The sequence below is a fragment of the Saimiri boliviensis genome, chromosome 10, assembly GCF_048565385.1.
Source record: "Saimiri boliviensis isolate mSaiBol1 chromosome 10, mSaiBol1.pri, whole genome shotgun sequence".
Taxonomy (NCBI): Eukaryota; Metazoa; Chordata; class Mammalia; order Primates; family Cebidae; genus Saimiri; species Saimiri boliviensis.
The window spans coordinates 2,485,193-2,510,692 of record NC_133458.1 but is presented as its reverse complement, the minus strand read 5'-3'; the positions used below and the strand labels follow the sequence as shown (position 1 = coordinate 2,510,692).

Sequence of the window (25,500 nt, the reverse complement as noted above, 5' to 3'; positions counted from 1 at the left end):
GCACTTTGGGAGGCTGAGGTGGGAGGATCATAAGGTCAGGAGTTTAAGACCAGCCTGGCCAAAATGATGAAACCCCATCTCCACTAAAAATACAAAAAAATTAGCCAGGCACAGTGGCAGGTGCCTGCAATCCCAGCTACTTGGGAGGCTGAGGCAGGAGAATTGCTTGAACCTGGGGGCAGAGGTTACAGTGAGCTGCTATCATGCCACTGCACTCCAGCTTGAGTGACAAAGTGAGACTCCGTCTCAAAAATAAATAAATAAATAAATAAATAAATAAATAAAATGCCATTATTATCCTTTTAATTGCGGCACAATATATAGTGATGTCACCTCTCTCATTCCTGATACTAAGAGTTAATCTCTTCTTTTTTGCTCATCAGTCTGCATTGCTTACCAATTTTACTGTTCTCAGTGATTTTCTCCATGTTCTACTTCATTGGTTTCTTCTCTCATGACTTTTTAAAAATTTTTTCTCATTTGTTGAATCTGTGGAAACTGATCTGAGACCTTTTCTCTATTGTAACACAGGTATTTCTTGCTATAAATTTACCTATAAAAATTTCAGATACATCCCACAAAATGTTGTTTTAAAATGTTGTTTCATTTTCTTTTTTTTTTTTTGAGACGGAGTTTTGCTCTTGTTACCCAGGCTGGAGTGCAATGGTGCGATCTCAGCTCACCACAATCTCTGCCTCCTGGGTTCAGGCAATTCTCCTGCCTCAGCCTCCTGAGTAGCTGGGATTACAGGCCTGCGCCACTATGCCCAGCTAGTTTTTTGTATTTTTAGTAGAGACGGGGTTTCACCATGTTGACCAGGATGGTCTTGATCTCTTGACCTCGTGATCCACCTGCCTCGGCCTCTCAAAGTGCTGGGATTACAGGCGTGAGCCACTGCGCCTGGCTGTTTTTTCATTTTCATTCAGTTCAAAGCACTTTCAAATTTTTCTTTTGATTGTTTTTTGACCCATGAGTTATTGTAAAGTATGTTACTAATTACCAAATACTCCGGGATTTTCTAGATTGTTTCTAGGTAAGTTTTCTGACACTTTTCATTTAATTTCATTGTCCTTACAGAGCCTATCTTGTATGACCTGAAATCCTTCTAAATGTATTGAGACTTATTTTATAGCAAAGAATGTGATCTCTCTTGGTAAATGCCCCCATAGTACCGGGGAAAAAAATATGTATTCTATTGTTGGGTGGAGTGTTCTATAAATGCTAATTAGGTCAAGTCAGTTGATAGAATGATTCAAATCTATATCCCATTTTTTCTTTATGTTCTATCAATTATTGAAAGAGGGGTATTGAAATATCTGAATGTAATTATAGATCTGACTATACTTTCTATCTATTTTGCTTCATGTACTTAACAGCTATGTCATTAGGCAGATACATTTTGCGCATCATTAGGCTCTTCGGGTGAACAAACCCCTTTAACATTATGAAATGCTCTCCTTTATGACCGGTAATATTCTCTGTCCTTGTCTGTAATCATAGAGCCACTCCAACTTTCCTCTGATTAGAATTAGCATGGTATATCTTTTTTCTCCTATTGCCGTTGATGTAGTTTTGCCTTTACAGTGGGTATCTTGCAAGCAGATATGCTTCATTCTTTCTTTCATGTTCAATTTCATAATCTCTGCCTTTTAGTTGTAGTGTTTAGAACACTACGTTTAAAGTGATTATTGATAAAGTTAGTTTTCAATCTATCAACTTGGTTTTTGTTTTCTGTTTGCCCCATGTGTTGGCTTCCCTTCCCATAGATTAAGTATTTTTTACAATTCTATTTTATTTCCTTTATTTATTAACTATAGCTTTGTTGGGCTATTTCTGGTTTGTCTTCAGGTTTATTATATGTGCCTTTAACTTATCACAGTCTGCCTTCGGATGATTTTACAGGCTGCTCTGCCTGTGGAGTAGACATTCTTTCATTCCTTTACTTTCTTAATAAAACTTGCTGTCACTTAAGAAAAAAAAAAAAAAAGGTAACGCTTCACGTAAAGCATGAGAACTTCACAACACTGTACTTTCGTGGCTTTCCTCCTGTGTTAAATTATTGTTGTCACATAATTTACTTGTACACATACAGTAAAACTCATAATACATTGTTACTGTTTTTTAAACAGCCAATTATCTTTTCTAAAGATACATGATTTTTAAAAGCTTTTCTTTTTACCTATAAAAATGCCGCTTCTAGTGCTCTTCGATTCATTTTGCAGAGCTAGGAGATGAGTTCAGACATCATCGCTCAGGTTTGTTTAGCTCACAGTTCCTAGACGTCTATCTCCTACCAACTTCCTACTGCATGAAGGACAACCTTTAACATTTTTTAACATACAGCTCTCCTGGTGATGAAATTTTATCTTTTGTGTATCTGACACTGTCATTATCTTGCCTTTGTTTTGAAAAACATTTTCACTGGCTATAGAACTAGATTAGCTGGGATATTTTCTTTTAGTACAATCCTCCCTCAGTGTCTATGGAGGGATTGGTTCCAAGACCTCCCACAGATACTAAAATCCACAGATGCTCAAGTCCCTTATATAAAATGGTGTGGTATTTGCATACAACCTATGCACATCCTCTTATACACTTTGAATCATCCATAGGCTACTTACAATACCTAACACAGTGTACATCTATGTACTATATTGTTTAGAGAATAAGAAGAAAGAAGTCTGTACACGCTCACTACAAACACCACCATCTTTTTCTCAAGTATTTGTGACCCATGGTTGGTTGAATCTACGGATCCAGAACCCACGGATCCTGAGGGCTGACCATGCTACACTGTCACACTGTCGACTGGCTTGCACTGTTTCCCACTAGAAACACACTGGGATTCTTATTATTGCTCCTCTGTACTTAATATGTCTCTTTTTGTGGATGCATTTAAGAGTTCCTCTTTATCACTGATTTTGAGCAATCACATTATGTGCCTTTGTACAGTTTTCTTCACGTGTCTTGTACTTACAGTTCTCATCAATTTTGGAATTTTTCTATCATTAACTTTGCAAATATTTTTTCTTAACTCCCCACCTTTGGAAACACTAACTACATCAGTGATACCCTGTGTGTTAGCCCATTTTGCATTGCCACCAAGGAATACTTGAGACTGCGTAATTTATAAAGAAAGGAGGTGTATTTGCCTCACCGTTCTGCAGGTTGTACAAGAAGCTTGGTGTCAACATCTGCTCTGATGAGGGCCTCAAGCTGCTTCCATTCGTGGTGAAACACGAAGGGGAGCTGGCATATGCAGAGATCACAGGACAAGAGAGGAAGCAATGGAGAGGGGGTGGTGCCAGACTCTTTAACAACCAGCTCTTTGAGAATAAAGAACTCACTCACCCTACCTCCCATTAGGGAATCATCTATTCATGCAGATCTGCCCCACTGGCCCAAACACCTCCCACTAGATGGACCTCAACACTGGGGATCAAATTTCTCTCTTTTTTTTTTCTGAGATGATGCCTTCCTTTGTCCCCCAGGCTGAAGCACAGTGGCACAATCTCAGCTCACTATAACCTCCACCTCCCAAGTTCAAGTGATTCTCTTGCCTCAGCCTCCCAAGTAGCTAGGATCACAGGCATGTGCCACCACGACTGGCCAATTTTTGTATTTTTAGTAGAGACGGTGTTTCACCATGTTGGCCAGGCTGGTCTTGAACTCCTGACCTCAAGTGATCTACCCACGTAGGCCTCCCAAAGTGCTGGGAATACTGGTGTGAACCACGGTGCCTGGCCCTGGGAGTCAAACTTCCAACATGCGGTATGGGGGAATAAACATGCAAACTATAGCACTATTGTCACTTTTCAGCCATTTTTTAAATCTGTTTCACATTTAAATAGTTTGCTTGTTTTTTTAAATGGAGTCTCTCTCTGTTGCCCAGGCTAGAATGCAGTGCCATGATCTTGGCTCTACAACCTCCGCCTTCTGGGTTCAAGCAATTCTCCTGCCTCAGCCTCCAGAGTAGTTAGGACTACAGGCATGCGCCACCACACCCAACTAATTTTTGTATTTTTAGAAGAGATGGGGTTTTGCCAAGTTGGCCAGACTGGTCTTGAACTCCTGACTTCAGGTGATCCGCCCACCTTGGCCTCTCAAAGTGTTAGGATTACAGGAGTAAGCCACCACGCCTGGCCCACTTTTGAACAGTTTTCTATAGCTATGTCCTCAAATTCATTAATTTCCTATAATGTCTAATCGGCTATTAATCTACTATTTTATATACCCTCACATCACATGCTATAGTTTTCATCACTAGAAGTTTGGGGTTTTTGTTTGTTTGTTTGTTTGTTTACATCTTTTACATCTAGGTATGTTCAACATTTCCTCCAAGTTTCTGGAACATATGAATACACTGGTAAGAATTGTTTTCATGTATTCATCTACTAGTTCTGAGGTCTCAGTTGCAGCCTAACAGTGGGCGGGATCCCCATGCCTTAATCCCCAGACTTCTGTGATTACATTGCATGGTGTACTGGTTTTCTGGGACTGCTGTAACAAAGCACCACAACCTGAATGGCTTCAGGCAACAGAAATCTATTCTCTTACAGTTACAGGGACTAGAAGCAGGGTGTTAGCAGAACCATGCTCTTTCCGAAGGCTCTAGGGAGGAACCCTTCCTTCTCTCTGCATTTGGCATTCCTGGGCTTGTTGATTCATTATTCCACTCTTAGCCTCTGTCTTCACAAGGCCTTCTTCCCTGTGTGTCTGTGTCTCTGCTTTATGTTTTTAGGGGGTAAACCAGTCTTTGGACTTGGGTCTTCACTAATCTAAGATGACTTCATCTTCACTAATTATGTCTACAAAGACTCTATGTCCAAATAAGTTCACATCCTGATGTTCTGAGTGAACCTAAGGACTTTGCATATATAATTAAGGTTATGGACCTTAAAATAGGAGGATAGCAAGACCATTTGGGATTATCCAGGTGGGCATAATCTAACCACATGAGCCTTTCATGTGATTTTTAAACACACACACACACGGAGAGAGAGAGAGAGAAAACACAAGAGTGCAGAGAATTTTCTCCTTAGCTGGAGTCAGAGAGATGCAGCAGAAGGGAAGTCAGAGAAGAACCTGACCCACCTTTGTTGGTGGCGATCACGTGGAAGAGAAGATAAATGAGGCAAGAAGCCTCTAGAAACAAAGGCTGACACCTGACTGACAGACAGGTAGGAAGGAAATGAGGGCCTCAGTCCTAAAACTACAAAGAAACAAATTTGAGCCAACAGTCAGAAAGCAAATTCTTTCCCAGAGCTCCCAATGAGGAAGGCAACCCTGCAAACACCTTGATTTCAGCCTATGAGACTACACAGACGGTCTTCATTTGCCAGAAACAGAACATCAGTTTAGTAAAGTTTTCCTACGGGAAATGTTTGAACTGAGAAAATGATGTCCCATTAATTCTGCCCAGCAGTGTAAAACCAGATGCTTCGCTGTGCAGCCCTCTCCTTCCCAGTACTCTGCCTGGTAAACTCCAGCCCCGCCTTGGTCTCTCAAAACTCCTGGATTCTCAACCCAGAACACTGCTCAGCTCCGCCTGGGCTCTCCCTCTCTGTGCTGCAGTCTGGAGCTCTATCAAGGCAGACCTTGTTTGCCTCCCATCTCTGGAGATTACTGTCCTTCTTTGCCTGTAGTTTCTCAAAAACTTAGCTGTTTCAGGTGGGAGGGTATATGTCCAGTTCCCCTCACTCTACTTTCGTTAGACTATTAAGCGTTTAAAGCATTTTTCTACCGACATTTGAATATTGGCTTTTTGTTGTTTATAGATACAGGGTCTCACTTTGTTGCCCAGGCTGGTCTTGAACTGGCTTCAAGCAATCCTCCCACCTTGGCATCCCAAAATGTTGGGATTACAGGCTTACCACACCTGGCCTAATTTTTCATACTCCCACGTCTGAGCCTTAGTTCTCAGTAATGCAGGAAAAGCTCTGGGTATAAAACAGCAACAGCATGCTTACACTTTACTACCTAGCTATCCTAATGGATGTGTTGATCATAGAAAATGTTTTTTGTTTTGTTTTGTTTTGTTTTTTTGAGGAGGAGTTTCGCTCTTGTTACCCAGGCTGGAGTGCAATGGCACGATCTCGGCTCACCGCAACCTCCACCTCCTGAGCTCAGGCAATTCTCCTGCCTCAGCCTCCTGAGTAGCTGGGATTACAGGCACGCGCCACCATGCCCAGCTAAAGAAAATGGTTTAAAACTGTAGTTACCTATTGTATTTCAAACTGACCTCCCTATATACTTACTGATATCCTTGCCCTATGTTTAATTCTTTCAACATACAACTCAACAACAAAACAAAATCTGTTTATTACTAAAAGAATAAGCCTCAACTCCTATGTCTCAGTTTTCTCTTATTAGATGGAATATTGCTCCCTACTGTGAAATATCCATTCTCTTCATTCTCTTGCCCCAAATTCCTAAAACTTAACTATTCCAGCATACATTGCTACAATGGGACTCCAGGGTACTTGAGCGATATCAAGCTTACTCTTTCTCTCCTTTTCCACACTCTTTCTATACGTTCTTCGATACATTTAGAAAATAAAGTCTAGTCAAATGATGTTGTGTTAGAAAATTTAAAACGTAATAATGAAATAATCGCAATGCCTCACTTTGGTTAAGCTCCTTGACACGATCCCATGCCTTCTACTTTCAATTCACATTCAGAAGAAACACCATCACTTGAAGGAAAAAAGGTACTAGTTTTTTTATCTTCTCCAAAGAATTATTTTAGATTGAAATGACCTCTGTCCTTTTTCTAACGAACTAAAATACATATTTATTTCAATACTTAAGCAGAACTGATACAATTCTAAGAATGTAAAATTAAAATGTTCAGAATATATAAAAGCTTGCTCTTATTTTAGTGCACCAAGAAAAAGGTACAGAGCAGAAGAGAACCCAGGGACGTTTTCTTAAACGAGACTCAATAAATGCCTCACAAATTTCGTGACTTACAAATGGCAGCCCTGGAGTTAGATGCCAGGTCTGTTGCTCTTTCTACATTACTGATGATGTCTCCTACTTAACATTCTGGGTGAAAAACAAACAATGTTTGTAATTTCCTTAATATTATCTGACAAAAATAATGTATCAGTTTAAAAAGATTTTACTAAAGGGAATATTGAATATGATATTCCATTAATTCTATCCATCAACATAAAACAAAATGCTTAACTGAGCCTGTGATCAGTTTTGTAAAGTGGAACAAACATGTCTGCATTTGTCTCCTCAGTTGTTTACATGTGGGTGTGTACAGGTACAGTCCAGGCTTCTTAAAACACCAAGACATCTTTCAACTACAGAAAGGTTTTTAAAAATCTAACTTCAATAAAATATTGAATATACTCTATCAACTTAGCATACTATAAAGTACTCTAACAAAAATCAAGGTATTCGCACAATTTGTGATTTTAAAAACTTCACCAGTTCTCATGGCAGTTAGCTAAATGAGTAGCACTTCACGTCATCTAACAAGCCTGGATTTGCACCTATCACAAACATACGAGCTCGAAGAGGGACTGCAACTCTGTCACTCGGTTTCCTTAGGTATACAATAGGCTATAATTCACAGGCCTCTTACGAAGAACAGAGATAAATGAACACCCAAAATGTTAAACAAATGTCAGTGCCTCTTCCCTGCCCTGTCTCTACATCACAAAATTGGTACAAGGCCGGACGCAGTGGCTCATGCCTGTAATCCCAGCACTTTGGGAGGCTGAGGCAGGCAGATCACCTGAGGTCTGGAGTTCAAGACCAGCGTGAACAACATGGAGAAACCCCACCTGTGCAACAAGAGCAAAACTCCCGTCTCAAAAAAAAAGGAACAAAGAAACTAAAAAGTTCTCTCCTACACCAGCATTTAGACCCTATAAAGACAACAAAATGATGCGAGTTACAGCTAAAATTAGCTCTCGACCCTTTCTTTAAAGAATTATTTCTCATTTTCACCAAAAAAATTTAACCAGCAAAACCTACATACATAGGTGACATTGAAAATATTTTTAAATGACAATGACAAAAACTAGGCATAGAAAATCAATTGCAAATAAATATACCAACTAATTAACAATATAAATATAGCACAACTGTGGGTGATTTTTTTTTTCTGGATATTCTTTCTGTAAAAAGCATATAAAGTCCTCTAAAATTCGCAAAGTATACATTTAAACACCTTTGTGAAACTCAAATTTCTCCATATCCCTGTATCATATGATTTTCCCCACAAAATAAACAAAAAGGGCAGAAAATAATAAAGCTAAATTGAGATGGGGATGCTGGGCTAGGCTTATTCATTAGCCATGTGGCTCACTTTATTTACCACTCTCTCTGAGTGCACAATTTAGATTTTAGCCTCAGCAAAATTACAAATTACCACATATTAAGGAGCCTCAAATATTGCTCTCATATTGTTGTAATCCTGAATATACAACCTTGAAGGCTAAGGGTCCACTATGCTTTCATATTCAGAAGAAAAAAAGTTTAAAACCTATTTTTAACTTCTGACATCCCGAGAAGGATTTGAGTTTTACTGCATAAAAGGGACATGTGTGATTACAAAGATAAATTCTGAGGCATAAAAGGAGACTGTTTTTATTGTTATTGATCTATAAACATACATGCTTCCAGAATTTATCCTTCTAATCACACATGTCCCTTTTATACAGTAAAACTGAAATTCTCTGGATGTCAAAAGTTAAAAAAGTAAAACTTTGCCCTAGGCAGCAAATGCTCCCAAGTCAGTAAAACGTGTCTATTCTGACTAACCAATACACTCATTTAAAACAAAGACAGTTTATCAAAAGCTAAATGAAAAAATCTTTTTTCTTTCTTTTTTCCTTTTGTTTTTAGGAGACAGAGTCTCATTCTGTTGTCCAGGCTGGAGTACAGTGGTGCAATCTTGACTCACTGCCACCTCTCCCTCCTAGGTTCAAGCGATTCTTGTGCCTCAGTCTCCCCAGTGTCTGGGATTACAGATGTGTACCATCACACAGGATAACATTTGCATTTTAATAGAGACAGAAGATGGGGTGAAGAAATCTTTATCAGCAGATCAAACAAGCAGCAATGTCTGTTAGACAACTGAAGAAAACGATTCAGCACCCTGAATCCAGAAGAGTTCCAAATACAAGTTAATTTAGTTTGTCAAGAAATTTAGATGCCTTTTTCATGTACTGATCAACCAGTTTTTTGCAATCTAAATAATTAAATGCAAAATATCGAGTTTACTCTCAATATTTTAACTTAATATTAACACCCAAAATGTTCAACAAATGTCAGTGCCTCTTCTCTGCCCTGTCTCAACATCATAAAAATGGTCAAGGCCGGACACAGTGGCTCACGCCTGTAATCCCAGCACTTTGGAAGGCCAAGGCAGACAGATCACCTGAGGTCGGGAATTTGAGACCAGCCTGAACATGGAGAAACGGGTTCTGGCTGGTCTCGAATAAATAAATGTGAGATTTCAGACACAGCTTATGCTAATCTAATAATAAAATTTGCAATTATAAGAAAGTAAAAATAATATGAGAAGAACATCTAATACATAGATATAATATTGTATCTAACATATATTGCTAAGTAGTGATTATATTCTTGGCAATTTTGCAAAGCTTAGTAAATTTCTAACATTTTATAAATATGCATCAACATATACACATACATATTCCTTAATATTCTATAATTTTGATAAATCATTCTTAAAAATTACTTTTAGGGCCAATGCATATATTTCATTATACATTATTTCATTATTAATTTGTAAGATAAATATTAATCAAATTTGTCTGCTTTGGAAAGGTAAAATTTTATACTTCCATATAGTAGTAAAACCCTAAAAATTCAGCCACAGTATAATGGCAACCTATTTGAAAGATATCCAGTGCTCATCCCCAGAAAAGGTAGTTGAATTTAAAGTTATTTAATCGTGGTTTAAAATAAAACGAAACAAGACCAAATTTCCAGATCACCATAGGATGCATTAACTTCTAGCTCCATCTGCTGGAGTCACAAAATATTTCAAAATACAATATACAGTACTATGGAGCAAATAATTTATCATTTTTCCTCATATAGACAAAAACCTTCATGAATTTAAATTAAAAAACTAATCAGATTCAGTCATATTCAATAATTTCCAAAATGACAAAAGTTCAACCGTTATTTCAGTAGAATTGAAGATCTAATCCAATTATCAAAAAGTAACTTATACTATTTTTAAAAATTCTACAAACAATGCATAAAGCCTTCTAAAAGAGTCTGTAAGTCTGCTTTCAAGTAGTGTGAGGACTTCAGAATTATTAACCACTGTTGATTTGGGGTTAAAAGAGACAGAGAGAGAGAACTTCAGAATTAGAGTAGCCTCTGTTTATTTAGTTAGAAGAAAAATAAAAAAACAATTTACCAATGAGTTGTAAAATTGTTTATCTTAATATAACTCTTGTCTTAAAAAAGAAATAATATGTCCATTGTACAACTGCAAACACCAAATGCAATGTAAAAATCAAAAAAAAAGAAAATATATAATCCTACAAAAATAGTTAAACTCTTTGTATTTACCCTTCCAGATATTTTTCTGTGCAGCTACCTACATATGTACTCTTTTTTTCTTTCTACAATAAATATGGACTTTTTTCTAATATCTTTATATATCAACAAATACTCACCTAAATTACCATCTATAATGGCCAAAAAAGTACTCCACTGCATCTGGCAATATTTAATTAATTTCCTATTCCAAACACCAGGATTTTTGTTTTTAATGTTATACACAATACCTCAATATCCAGTAACTATTTTGATACACATTATGATAAATGACTAAGCTATCAAGCCCAAATGACTAGTAACATTTAGTGAATGACAGTACATTAAAATTAGGGACTTACTTTCGACTTAGCATCTATTCATAAGTAAATGTAATATTATCTTAACTTCAATTGTTTATACACTAACAGTTTGATTTTTTGGATATCTGTTGTTCAAACAGTATATTGGCTACTCCTGATGAAAAATCAAAATACAGCACACAGTCCTTACAGCAACTAGTCAGATTCACTGTGGTTATACTTTAACAGACAATCTCAAACTGGGCAATCATGTTACAAATGTTTGTAAATGCCACTCATAAGTGAGTGGACAGCTTAGCCAAAATGGGGCCCCACTGGGGAAAAATAACTCAAAATTTCCTGATTTTATTTAAGGGTACAATCTGATTCCATAATTTTCCTATCTTCCATATTTTTATTGTTATTTGGCTCTTATTTTAAAATTACACTCATATTACTTACAATTAGCCATTTTAAAGTAAGCAGTTCAGGGGCATTTGTACTAAACTAACCACCTTTACCTAACTCCAAAACACTTTTATCACCCCAAAAGGTTACCCTTTCCAAAAGGAAAACCCAGGAAGTAGCTATATCACTGTTTTTCACCTTATGGAAATAAAGAGTTTCACATTTCCTATTAATTTTTTAACAGTACAAAAGATATGGAAAATGTACACAAGCGGATACTTTCTTTCTTCGGTCTATTTTTACCTTTTTCCTATTTTAATTATAACAAAACAAACTTTCACTACCATTTCAATTTGTCATCTCTGCCCCATCTACTATGGTTGCTGGCATGTCATGGTCCACACTGAGTGAGTGACGGAACACATCTCACAGCATCAAGCTGACAAGTGGTGACAACCACCAGCCAAAATCCAATGGCCAGAGGATCACCGTCAATTCTGCCTCACTCCTGTACTCCAATGTCATTTTGTGTATCACATTTTTCAAACTGTTTTCTCACTGCAGGCAGAGATACATCTTGTTTACATGACACACAGTTTACTAAGGTTAATATTTTACTTATTTACGTTACAAAATTCTTGCCCAGAAAAGCAAAGAGCATTCCAAGGTAATACGGTTAACATGTAACGTCTCAAACCTGTGTCCAAAATCTAAACACTGTATTTAAGCCAAACTAAATATACCTGCACATATAAAAAAAAGCATTATCAACACATCTAGCCTGTAATCCATATGTGATTTACACATTAAAAGCACAATCAAAAACATCCATACTGACAATTTTATAAGATAAGCTATTAAATTCTCTCAAATTAAATTCACTTTTACCAAAATATTCCTAATGACATAATTATAATGACTTCTATTCCTTCAATCAATAAATATTATTGAATGCTTTCAGCATGAAAGTACTAGAATAGATGCTACATGGGAGAGGAATCTGAAGATTTTCTTAGTATTCACCGAATCCCATAAATGTCACAAAACTGTAAATGACAGATTGACAAATGAATATGTGATATAACTGTGCTTTGGGGAAAAGGAAATAATCCGACTGTAAACTTCTCGACACTGACTCTGAGCTGACACTGACTCCAGGAGACCTTCACTGCGGCTCTTCAGTCAGCGGAGGGGCTTATGGAGGCCAGGTAATCAATGGAATTTTAGCACAGGCACAACTCGGAGCGGGTCCTTAAACCCATCCTGTGGCTGTCTCCTCACTTCCAGAAGGCATCAATGGAATGGAACGGCTAGCGGAATCCCCACACTGATTCCGTGACCTGTGGAGTGAGGGCTATTACGGTGGGAAAGACCAAGGGGGAACTATTAAAACTGTATCTACGTAGGAAAACAGTAAACCAAAACCAATACTGCATTCTCAGAGGGATTCAGAGATCACTGCCACCATCAGGAACTTGAAAGATGCAGGGGTGGGGATTCCCACGACACCCCCATTCGACTCTTACCTGGTCTGTGCAGAAGACAGACAGAGCTTGCAGAATGACAGAAGATTATCATTAAGCTTAACTAGATAGTGAGTCCAACTGCAGCTGCTGTACCAGATGTGGCTTCATTCCCTGAACAAATTAACATGTCACCTGCTATCTGGTATGCAGCTACTGACCTGGCAAATGCTTTCCCCTGTCCCTGTTAGTAAAGACCACCAGAGGCAGTTCGCTTTCAGCTGACAAGGCCAGCAACACACCTTCACTGCCCTACCTCAAAGGTATGTAAACCCTCTCAAGGGTTCTCTAGTCCTGTTATTATTTAGTTCACAGGAATCTAGATCACCTCTTCCTTCCATAAGATATTAATATCACACTGGCCCATTATATTGATAATATTTTGCTGACTGGACCTAGTGAGTGAGAAGTAATAACCACTGTAAACTTATTGGTAAGACATTTGTATGTCAAAAAGTGGGAAATAAATCTGACAAAAATTCAGGGGCCTCCTATCGCAGTGAAATTTCTAGGGGTCCTGTCCAGTGTTGCGGGGTAGATGGAGATATCCTTTCTAAGGTGAATCTGGCCCCTCCTACATCAAAAAATAGGCATAACATCTAGCAGGCCTCTTCGGACTTCAAAGACAACACATTTCTCATTTGTGTGTGTTGCTCCAGCCGGTTTACTGAGTGGTCTGAAAAGCTGCTGGTTTTGAGTAGAGCCCAGAATGAGAGAAGGCTCTGCAGCAGCTCCAGGCTCTGTGCAGGCTGCTGTGCCTCCCAGGCCATGTGACCCAGCAGATCCATGGATGCCTGAAAGGGTAGAGGCAGAGAGGCACGCGGTGTGGAGCCTTTGGCAGGCTCCTCTCTAGGTGAACTGCAGCACAGGCCCTTAGGATGTTGGGGCAACCCCAGCCATCCTTGTGGATAACGACTGCCTTTGAGAAACAGCTCCTGGCCCGCTACGCAGCTTTAGTAGAGATTGATGCTTAAACATGGGCCACCAAGTTATCATGGGACCTGAGCTGCCCATCATGAACTGAATGTTTTCTCACCCACCAAGCCAGAAAGTTGGTTGGGCGAGAACAGCAGCATTCCTTCATCAAATGGAAGTGCTATGTGTCTGGGCCTACGTAGGCCCTAAAGGCAAGAGTTACATAAAGAAGTGGCCCCAGTGCCTATGGTCCCCACTCCCGCTACACTGCCTTCTCTCTTCCAGCCTGCACCTACAGCCTCCTGGGGAGTTCTCTAACATCAGCTGACGGAGTGAGACCCGGGCCTGGTTTACAGATGGTACTGCATGATATGCAGGCACCCACGTCAGTGGACACCTGCAGCAATAAGGCCCCTTTCCGGAACATCCCTAAAACACAGCAGTGAAGGGAAATTCTCTGGTGGGCAGAACCATGGGCAGTACATCTGGCTGCTTACTTTGCTTGGAAGGAGAAATAGCCAAATGTGTGATTATTACAAATTAGTGGGCCACAGCCGATGGTTTGGCTGGATGGTCAAGAGTCTTGAAGAAACATAATTGGAAAACTGGCAATAAGAAAATTGGGATGAGGTACATGAACAAACCTCACTGAATGGGAAAAAAAAAATGTTGAAGTATTTGTGTTCCACGTGAATGTTCACCAAAGGGTGACCTCAGCAGAGGAGGATTTTAATAATTAAGTGGATAGGATGACTGGCTCTGTGGATACTAGTCTGCCTCTTTCCCCAGCCACCCTTGTCATTGCCCAACGGGCTCATGAGCAAAGTCACCATGATGGTAGAGATGGAGACCATACACGGACCCAGCACCATGGACTTCTACTCACCAAGGCTGACCTGGCTACGGCCACTGCTGAGGACCCAATCTGCTAGCTGTGATTTTTATTTTCCAAATGTCCCACCAAATACGTATTTCTTTAAACACACAAACATGTATATACATTTCCCTAACACAGACAAAACAATTAAAAGACAAATTTCCACAGCACCGCCATGTCCCATATTGTACAAAATATATGCCTTTGCTTATGAAAACCTTCATAAAATATATGAACTTTTTAAAACCTAGTAGGAGCAAAGTTTACAAAACCATAGTCTTTAAAACAATATGGCACTGGCATAGGAATAGACAGACAAACCAGAGGGAAAAAAACAAGGAAGTAAAATTTAGCATTTATTTCCTGCTTACTCTGGACCAGGCAACAGACTAGCTACTTTATACTATATATATGTTCCACTTACTGCATATAACAATTCTATAAACTGGACCTTGATATGTTTATTTTATAGATAAAAGACTGAGACTTTGAAAGTGTAAACAATTTGCTCAAGGTTGTTCAGGGTTCCAGACAGATCCGAAATTCAAACCCAGGTCTGACTCCAAAACCTATGCACCTGAGCCCAGAAACAGACCCTAATGTAGTATTTAGCTTACTGAAAATGAAACATAAAAAAAAAATTAATATAGAAAAGAATAAATATTCAATTAATGGTATTGAGACAACTAGTTGTCATATCTCAATCTTCTAAACACAAAAACAATTAGAGACACCAAAAAGAAAAAGGCAAAATATTTTTAAAAAATCAAATTCCAGAAAAAAAGGCAATTAAAATTAAAAAGTAAAATAACAATCAGAAAAACATGTATAAAAATTGAATGAAAAGCTGATGTGTTCACACATAAAGAGATCATAAATTAAATATGAAAAAAGCAACAACCACAAAAAAGGGCAAAGGATATGAATCAAATAAAATTATATTTGGGATGGGTTTGGTGCATCACACCTGTAATCCCAGCCCTTTGGAAGGCTGAGGAGGGCAGATCACTCGAGGTCGGGAGTTTGAGACCAGCCTGGACAACATGGTGAAACCCCATCACTACTAAAAAAACAAAAATTAGCCAAATGTGGTGGCAGGTGCCTATAATCCCAGCTACTTGGGAGGCTGAGGCAGGAGAATCACTTGAACCCAGGAGGTGGAGGTTGCACTGAGCCCAGACTGCTCCACTGCACTCCAGGCTGAGCGACAGAGCAAGACTCCATCACAAAAAAATAATAATAAAAATAGGCCAGGCACAGTGGCTCACGGCCTATAATCTCAGCACTTTGGGAGGCCGAGGTGGGGAGATCACGGGGTCAAGACATCGAGACCATGGTGAAACCCCAACTCTACTAAAAAATACAAAAATTGGCTGGGTGTGGTGGTGTGCACCTGTGGTCTCAGCTACTCAGGAGGCTGAGGCAGGAGAACTGCTTGAACCCAGGAGGCAGAGGTTGCAGTGAGCCGAGACTGCGCCACTGCACTCCAGCCTGGCACCTGGCAACAGAGCAAGACTTTGTCTCAAAATAATAATTATTATTATCATTATAAAATGACATATTTATTATTTTTCTACATTTTATAAGTTAAAGTTAAAATGTCCTACCTCACTAAAAATTTTTTAAATTAAAATTACAATAATGAGAAACTCCTTTCCATCCATGAAAATGGAATAGATTTTAAAGACATTAATATTCATTGTTGTTAAGTTTATGGCTCAAAACAAGAGGCACCTTCATGGTCTGTGAAGAGAATACAAACAAGTAATTCTAGAAAACAGTTTAGCAATAATATTCATTAACCTAATAATTTTCATGTAAAGAAATTGTCAGAAACCCAAATAATAATTAAAATTTTAAAATCCTCTAGAGGCTCCACAGCAGTTACTGGTTAAGTGGAAGGTTCCACAAAGAGGACAGGGTAGGTTTGGTACCTGAGGAACAACTCAGCTATTTTTTATGGCAAATCTGAACAACATCCAGGCAGCAAGTCACTGGTGGGATAAACGGTTCCACTCTTAAAAATAACAAAATAGCCTTTGAAAACCACTAGGCTAATGTATTGCTATATACATGGCTCAGGGTACAGCCACTAAAAATGATTTCAAAGAACATAAAAGGTATGGAAAACACAATATTAAATGTTTTAAAGGTATAAATTGCATATGCTATATATAATATATACACACATATGCTGAAAAAGAAGTGTGGATTTTTTCTTGTTTGTACATTTTAGTATTTTCCATATTCTGTATAGTGACCACACCCTACTTTTATGAACAGGAAAAAAAAAAAGGTTGGTCTTGCTGTTTTTCATATATAGGGCCACAGTATCAGCAAAAGCCTAAGGGACTGCTAAGGTAGCATCACCTGCAAAAACTATCTTCTACACTTTTTCAAACAGGAGACGGAAAATATACTCATCTTACACATAAAACTAGTAGCCTCTTAAATTTCAACTTGCTCTTTCCTTCCACTGGATTACAGCACCACGAACATAGTAGCAATGAAAGAACATATATTATTAGTCTAATAAGCCACAGCATTCTACAGAAACTCCAGTAAGCACGTTACACATAACAGGTAACACCTTGGCAACACCTGTAGTCCCAGCACTTTGGGAGGCCAAGGTGGGAGGATCACTTGAGCCCAAGAGTTCAAAACCGGCCTGGGCAACATGGCAAAACCCCGTCTCTACAAAAAGTACCAAAAATTAGCCTGGCATGGTGTCACACACCTTCAGTCCTAGCTACCTGGGAGGCTGAGGTGGGAGGATGACCAGGAGGTGGGGCCTGCGGTGGGCCATGATCATTTCACTATACTCTAGGGTTGGTTAACAGAGTGAGACCCAGTCTAAAAAAAAAAAAAAAAAAAAAACAGTGATCTTTTCTAAATGCAAAATGACAACTATAATAACTACAGCATACACTATAACAATACTAAACAGGCAAGTTATTCCATTTTTTTTCCTTGGATTTGAGATCTCAACACCTCTTTATGTTAACTCAGAAACTCCAAATTCACAAACCTATAATACAAGTTTAATGTAAACAAACTTTTCCTTAAAGCTTGTTTTCATTAATTTGTATTTAATGAAATACAAATACAATCAAATACAAAGGTATCTCTGATACTTTTTTTTTTAGGTCAAATGGCAACTTAGCTTAAATACTGTCAAAGGAGGGCATTTTACCATTAACTCATAAGGTTCTTACTAAAAAAAAAAAAATTATCAAGAAACTTTTATGTTAAAATGATAAATTATAAAATAACCATTAGTACTGATAATACCAATAACTAATAACATTAACAAAACCATAATTAATAACATAAATCAACACTAATAAAATGAGAGGGGTAGGGTATGATGAGCAAGAAAGATATCCACATTTCTAAGAGCTATAATTCTAACACATCATTACAAAATCTTAACAAAGGATAAATGCTTGAGGTGATGGACACCCTGCTTACCCTGATGTGATTATTTTGCATTACATGCCTGTATCAAAATATCTCATATAGCCCATAAATATATACACCAACTATGTACTCAAAAAAATTAAAATTAAAGCATTAAAAAATAAAAATATTCTGTGAAAGCAGCATATGAAAAGAAACAGAAAAAAAGAAAAAGAAAAAAAATTAAGACTCCTCAAAAAAGAATTACACCAGCATGTTCTATGAGAGACGAGTTCAGTTTACAGACACTGAATTGATGCGTAAAAACAGTACGATTCTTCAGAAAGACGAGAAAAAGCAAACACCCCACAGCCTAAATAACTATCATAATAGCTACCGCCTATTAAGTGCCTACTAAAAGACAGTTACTTTACATACATCATTCCTATTCCAAAAACAAGCCAGCAAGCTGGGTTTTATTTATCATCCCAATTAAGACAACAGGAAACTACAGTGAGAGGACAGTGACTTGCCCAAAGTCTTCAAAGCAATACATCATGGTAACTATTTGTACTTGACATAAGACTATTTTTCCCCCTTCTAGCATATATTTTGAAAAGACTAAAGAAACTACTAGCCAATAAATAAAATGGAAACTACAACTGCTGTTTTTCCAGTTCTTTTGTTTGTTTGTTTGTTTGTTTGTTTCTTTCTTTGTTTTGAGATGGAGTTTCACTCTTCTTGCCCAAGCTGGAGTGCAATGGTGTAATCCTGGTTCATTGCAACCTCCACCTCCCAGGTTCAAGTGATTCTCCTGCCTCAGCCTCCCAAGTAGCTAGGATTACAGGTGCCTGCCACCATGCCTGCCTAATTTCTGTATTTTAAGTAGAGACAGGTTTCACCATGTTGGCCAGGCTGGTCTCGAACTCCTGATCTCAGGTGATCTACCCACCTTGGCCTCCCAAAGTGCTGTGATTACAGGCATGAGCCACCATGCCCAGCCAGTTTCTTAGTTCTTAAATGAAAGTTGAGTTCTTCTGACATGTTCAGATAAACAAAAATTCTCTTGCTAAATACTGAAATGAAAATGTATTTATCAAAATCATAGTAAGTATAAAAACTGCTTCTTGACTAAGAGAAAAGTCTTTCACAACTAATTAAAAATAGAAATGACAAATAGAATCTGGTTTTCTGACATTACTAAAGACCCAAATAGTTTACTGGAGGAAGTCACAAATTATGAAGAAAACTAAGAAAAGAAAAACCTAAAAATACGGTGCAGTAGAAAATTAAAATATTAATTGTGATTATATTAGGCAATATATACTAACCATGAATCAGGGAGCCATTTAGCCACTGAATATAGTAGTTTTGAGGAAAAGAAAGCAGGATTTCATTGCTGATAATTGAGAAGGGTAAAAGCAAAACAGCCCCAGCTGACACTGCAAGAGTGAACGTGCTCAAAAACAACCTGGAAGAAAGGAGAGTCATCATCACAAGTGATCTGAAAAAGCAATGAACATGAAAGTCATCAAAAAGAATGTAAACTCTTTAATGTTTTAATCAAAAAAGTATTATATTAAGAATTGTATTAAATATATGTAGTTGGGAGACAAATGATATACATATGGTCCTAGAAGGTAAGCTAGACGAACTCTAAAACTCCTTACTCTATGAAAATGTCAGTAAGTCTAACAAGTAGTATCTAAAAGACAAACATATACTGAAGAGAGAGTACTTCACATATTTCACAAAAAATAAATTGTAGTTCATTCCTCTTTTAAATATTTCTTTCACAATTGCATTTAATTTAAAACTTTGACAATATATGCCAACAGCAATGCAACAACTGTTTAAGTGAAAAAATTACTTGTGAAACCAGTATAAAAAAACAAATTAAAATATTTACTTCAGAGGAAAAAAACTTACAAAGCCATTGGCCTGACATCTATTTAATGGGTGAGGATTAAATAAATTACAATAACGATAGAAAACTATTAAACAATATTGTACTATTAATATTTGAAGCATTACCTAGTCATTTAAAAAAATAAGATGGCTTTAACAGGTACTAACATGGAAGAATAATATAGGTCAACAAAAAACAATGAAAAGCATGGACAATAAATGTAAAACATGCTCTGCCCCCACAAAATGCATAGAGAGAGAGAGGCACAAAAAAAGCCAGCATAATATGTAACAATCCCTTAGGAAAGAGGGATTATAAGGGGCTTTCACTTTCTCAGTTATGCATTTCTGAAACAGTTTTATTTTTTACAACAAACATCTAACTTTTTAAAAGATTTTAAAAGAATAAATTGGCAAAGGAAAAAGGAACTTCACTAATATTGGAGATAGAATGAATATTAAAGTTATGTTAAAGTTAATATTGGAAGAAATTAAAAATAAATATAAGAAAGTATTTTTAAAAAGCAAGAAAAAAATCATACTACAGACACAAAAACACAGGGAACTTTGAGGCCAATGCCATCTTGTGGCAACCAGCAGAAGTGTATTCCTACTTAAAAGCCCAAAAAATTACCAGGAAACCTCCTTGGCTCAGTAAATCAATGATAAATTTTAAAATGTAGACCATATAATACATACCAAAAATACAATTGAAAGCAGATACAGAATTTTTGTGAATTAGTTTTTCTGAGCAGACACTGCATTTCCTGGGAGAAGCCTTCTGACATGTGCTGTCCCAGGGTCCGCGGCCAACTCTGGCAGTGACCAGCCAGCAAGTGATCTCTAGCAAGCTTCTCCAGTCACGGGAGGAAGCTATCCTGATTGCTATCATTCCTTCCAATGCTAAAATTAAGATCAAATCCACAATCTCACCATTCCAGGTCCTGCACAGCTATCCCAATATAATTTTCCAGGCTTGTCTCTTACCATGACCCATTTCAACATACACTTAGACTCACCTAACCCCCTCATAGCCCAAACATGAAATGGATTCTCAGGATTCCTTCTTGCCCTCTGCACAGTCTACTCGCTCCCTAGAATACCCTTTAAGTTGCGTGGGAAACTCACACATGAGCCTCAAGACAGACCTCAAACATCGCCTGCCCTGCGAAGCCTTCCTCAACTTCTCCCTTCTTGCTCCCCTCAGCAAAATGACTTCCTCCCCTCTCTTGGCTCCCACATACTCTGACCACACACCTAGCAACTAAGGTCAAATAAAGTTTCCAAAGCAAAATCTGGTACCTACGATTTGACAAAACGAGTAAGCTGATGGGGGCAAATATAGTATTTAAAGTCACAAATGCCCCAGAAAATTCTAAATATATGGTCATTGTAACTACAATGCTTGCTCTTTCAACAACAACAAAAAAACTAGTAGAACCTATTACACTTTAGGTATTGTGACTGGCCCTGGAGATACACAGAAGACAGCATCACCGGTGACTGCCCTTGAGTAGCTCTAAGGACAGCTACTCATAAGAGGGTGATGTGACGGAGCTCCATCCTGGCAGGGAGTGTGACAGGCCCTGAACTAGAAAACTGCAGCAGTGCCCCTGCTCTTGTAACTACAGAAAGTGCCCTTTAAGAATTAAAGGATAGTTTCAGAAATGTCACCTTCTAAAATGGAGCATTATTTTTAAAAATTACATCTTCAGAGTAATGCATCTTTTCTAATTCTGGTAGTAATAAGAAGTGCTTTCCCGGGCCGGGCGCGGTGGCTCAAGCCTGTAATCCCAGCACTTTGGGAGGCCGAGGCGGGTGGATCATGAGGTCGAGAGATCGAGACCATCCTGGTCAACATGGTGAAACCCCGTCTCTACTAAAAATACAAAAAAATTAGCTGGGCATGGTGGCACGTGCCTGTAGTCCCAGCTACTCAGGAGGCTGAGGCAGGAGAATTGCTTGAACCCAGGAGGCGGAGGTTGCGGTGAGCCGAGATCGCGCCATTGCACTCCAGCCTGGGTAACAAGAGTGAAACTCTGTCTCAAAAAAAAAAAAAAAAAAAAAAAAAGAAGTGCTTTCCCAAATATCTTGACACTCGTGACTATCTTCTTAATCCAGCCGGGAAGGCAGAACCTCTCCTTGTCTCAATAAGGTGGTGACAGCACATACTCAGACGCTGAATATAACTAGTCACTGAATATAACCAGCGTGAAAAAAATAAACCGTTATCTATAGATCATATTGTAAAGTGTCTTTGCAAGGTGATGATGAATTAATAAACCACCTTAAATCACTTTAACACTCCACAAAGCTTTAAAATACTTACAGTTAGCAAACAAGGACCAGGATCCTTGAATTATGAGTCTCTAATCTCCTGTTCTTCAACCTCATCATCAGTGATGTGGCTTGGATATTTGTCCCCACCAAATCTCATGTTGAATGTGATCCCCAGTGTTGAAGGCGGGGGTCTGCCTCATGGGAGGTGTTGGATCATAGGAGCAGATCCTTCCTGAATGGCTCGGTGCCTTTACTGCAGTAGTGAGTGAGTTCTCATTCTGCTAGTTCGCAAGGGAGCTGGTTGTTTAAAGGAACCTGGCACCTCTTCTCTCTTTCTCTTGATCCCCCTTCACCTTCCACCATGAGTAAAAGCTTTCTGAGGCCTCACCAGAAACCAAGCAGATGGTAGTGTCATGCTTGTGCAGCCTGTAGAAGTGTGAGCCAAATAAATCTCCCTTCTTCATAAACCACCCAGTTCTAAGTGTTCCTTTATAGCGACTCAAAACAGACTAACACAATCAGGCTCTTCCTGAGCTTTCTACCACGGCCCTGCAAAGGACTCAATCTAATTTCATTCCCAGCAAATGACTGAATCTTATTTCAGAGTGGAAAAAAGGGGTACAATCCCTCCATACTTACCACCTGATAGAGCTGTCAACAGACACTTATTATCCCATCTGTCAAAGGAGGAAGTCTTTCTCCTGCCTATCTGCGCCAATCTCCACCTCAGCCATCTCCAGGGGCCTTGCTTCACCAGTCATCCTCCCTCTAGCTGCTGATCAGCCAAAATAAATATCCTCAGGTGGCTTCTGCTCTTTCAAAATGCTTCTTCAGCAGAACTCACATATCACACCTTTACTTCTTTATTCTCAACTTCTTAATTAGCCCACTGCAGTAGGACTTCTGGCTCCTCATCTAGGACTAAAAAGGTTCTCCTTACGGTCAAATCCATCAGATACTTTTTCACTGCAATCTCAGCATGACCTTCTGTGACACTTCAAGTTGAGAAGCACTACTTCCTTCTTGAATCTCTTCCCCCAACTTCTACAATATTCCCTTCTTCCTAATTTTTCAGCCCCACACTCATTATGACACTCAAGTTGCTTAAACAAAGAATAAATGCTTTTTTATTTATTTGTAGTTATCAACAAAATGAAAGACCTCATATTTTCAAAACTCCACTGCAAAATACAGGTTACCATAAAAATGTATTTCATGAGTTAATATATCAATATATATTTTTAATTAAAAAACAAATCATAAGCAAAACCTGCCACTTTACATCTTAAACTTTAACAGGTTGATAATATCTAATTAAGAAGTATATGTGGAAACAAGATTTTATCATAATTGAATTTAAGTCATTCAAAATTATTCAGTAAGATGTATATGGTGTTAATGACAAAGGAAATTTCGTATGCAGCATCTGGCTCACACCCTCCCAAATATCATCAAAAGGTCTGATTCTCTGGGCAATAGAAAAGCAACAAATTGAGTGACATTTTACATTCATCTGTGAAATGTTGGCATACCAGCATTCAATCTTAAGTCTTCATCTCAGCTAATCAATAAACATCTGCTGCATGAATTAGGATTCCTAACACATCACTCGAAACCAGTGATTCTTAAGCAGCAGCACTGTCAGGATCACCTGTGGAGCTTTTGTTAAAGCCTGTCTCAGAGATTCTGCCTCAGTGGGTCTTGCAGGTGGGGCTCCCTCACTAGAAAAGTATTTGCAGAGTGCCTACTCCCCTGTGCCAGGACTGTGCTAGGCACCTGAGAACAGTGAACCAACAAGCCAACATTCTTGCTCAAGGAGGGTTTATCCTGGACTGGAGAGAGTCAGGCAATAAACAATAAAACATTAAATACGTAAATATATAATATTCTAAAGATGATAAGTGCCACAGAAAAACACCGTAAGGAGGATTGGAAATGGGAAGGAGGATACACGGGTTTCAATATTAAGTGTGAGATATTAGGGAATATTAATATTCAATATGAAGTGTGGGACAGTAAGTGTGGGATATTTCAGTGAGGCCTTAGGGAAGGCCTCGCTGAAAAGTTGAGTCTTGGGGAAATAAAGCAAAACAAAACAGAAGAAGGTGAGAGAGTTAATTCAGTGGAATGTCTGACAAAAAAGAATCCTAAGCAGACAAAACAGGTCAAAAATCCTAAGGCAGAGGAAATATTAATTTCACACCTATTGTACATCAAGCACCCTACCCTAGGTTTTTGTTTTTTGTTTGTTTCTTTGTTTGTTTTTTAGCAAATGCTATTTAATCCATACCACAGTACTACAAAGTAGGTGGGAACTCTGTTTTACATACAGAGAAAGTAAATGTTCCTCAGTATCTTCTAGACTCAAGTTTATCTTGGATCCAGAATTTGAACCCAGATCCCTCTAACTCATCAGTTCTCACTCATTCTACCACAGCAAAAGACAAAGATCAATAGAGACAGGGAAGAAAGATCGGAGAGACTAGATCAGACTCCTTCTCTCAGCTGACACTCTTCCCCCTGCAGCTCTCCTAGCTTTCACCACGTTATATGAACCCACTGCCCCTCAGGAAGAGGATTTCTGTACACATTTCCAGAATACAGAAACCACCTGTGACTGGTAAAACCCAAACCCCTCGCACGTGCTGTGCCAGCTGCCCCGAAAGCAGGTAAAGATGTTCCTGGGCATCTACCCTAAGGACACAGCACCTCACCCTAATGTCAGTCAATGTACTTTTAGGGGTAAAAGACAAAGTGATGTGTTCCTTTCCATTTATAAAGTATGGATCTGTAAGTACATTTAAGTCGATTTACCACCACAGGTGGTACACAGACTGAATGGAGAGGAGAAAGGTACATACCTCACTTGCCCTTCACACACAGAGGTTTCACATGGAGAGGATATCTACCTTTATTCAGTCTGTTACTCATTGTAGCTTCTGCAAGGTGGCAGAAGTGAAGTTTTTAAAAAGCAGTAATTCACACAGAGAAAAAAATGATTCATTTAATTTTCACAAATGTCACAGGGCTAGGAATAAAACGAAAACCCCTAATTCTGTAAATTTAAAACATCGAGTTTTGGGCCTAGGTTTTAAAGCAGGCATCCCCAAACTATGGCCCGTGGGCCGCATGCGGCCCCCTGAGGCCATTTATCCGGCCCCCCGCCGCACTTCAGGAAGGGGCACCTCGTTCACTGGTGGTCAGTGAGAGGAGCACAGTATGTGGCGGCCATCCAACGGTCTGAGGGACAGTGAACTGGCCCCCTGTGTAAAAAGTTTGGGGACGCCTGTTTTAAAGCTAGAGAGTAGGTGGCGCCTGCCTGTAATCCCAGCTACTCAGGAGGCTGAGG

At 38.7% G+C, this 25,500-nt stretch overlaps 1 protein-coding gene across 4 annotated transcripts in view; it reads right to left on the bottom strand.

Moving 5' to 3' along the window:
- Positions 1-25,500, bottom strand: part of LMBR1 (limb development membrane protein 1) — a 196,144-nt gene that overhangs the window by 115,114 nt on the left and 55,530 nt on the right. For 2 of the 4 annotated variants that reach the window (XM_074378846.1, XM_039472781.2), the window contains one exon: positions 19,295-19,434. The exons of 1 other annotated variant lie outside the window; for it this stretch is intronic. In XM_074378846.1, coding sequence (XP_074234947.1) covers positions 19,295-19,434 — 140 coding nt within the window. Of the gene's footprint in view, positions 1-19,294; positions 19,435-25,500 lie in introns of those variants that run through there. One more of the 4 variants, XM_074378848.1, reaches the window with a different exon arrangement.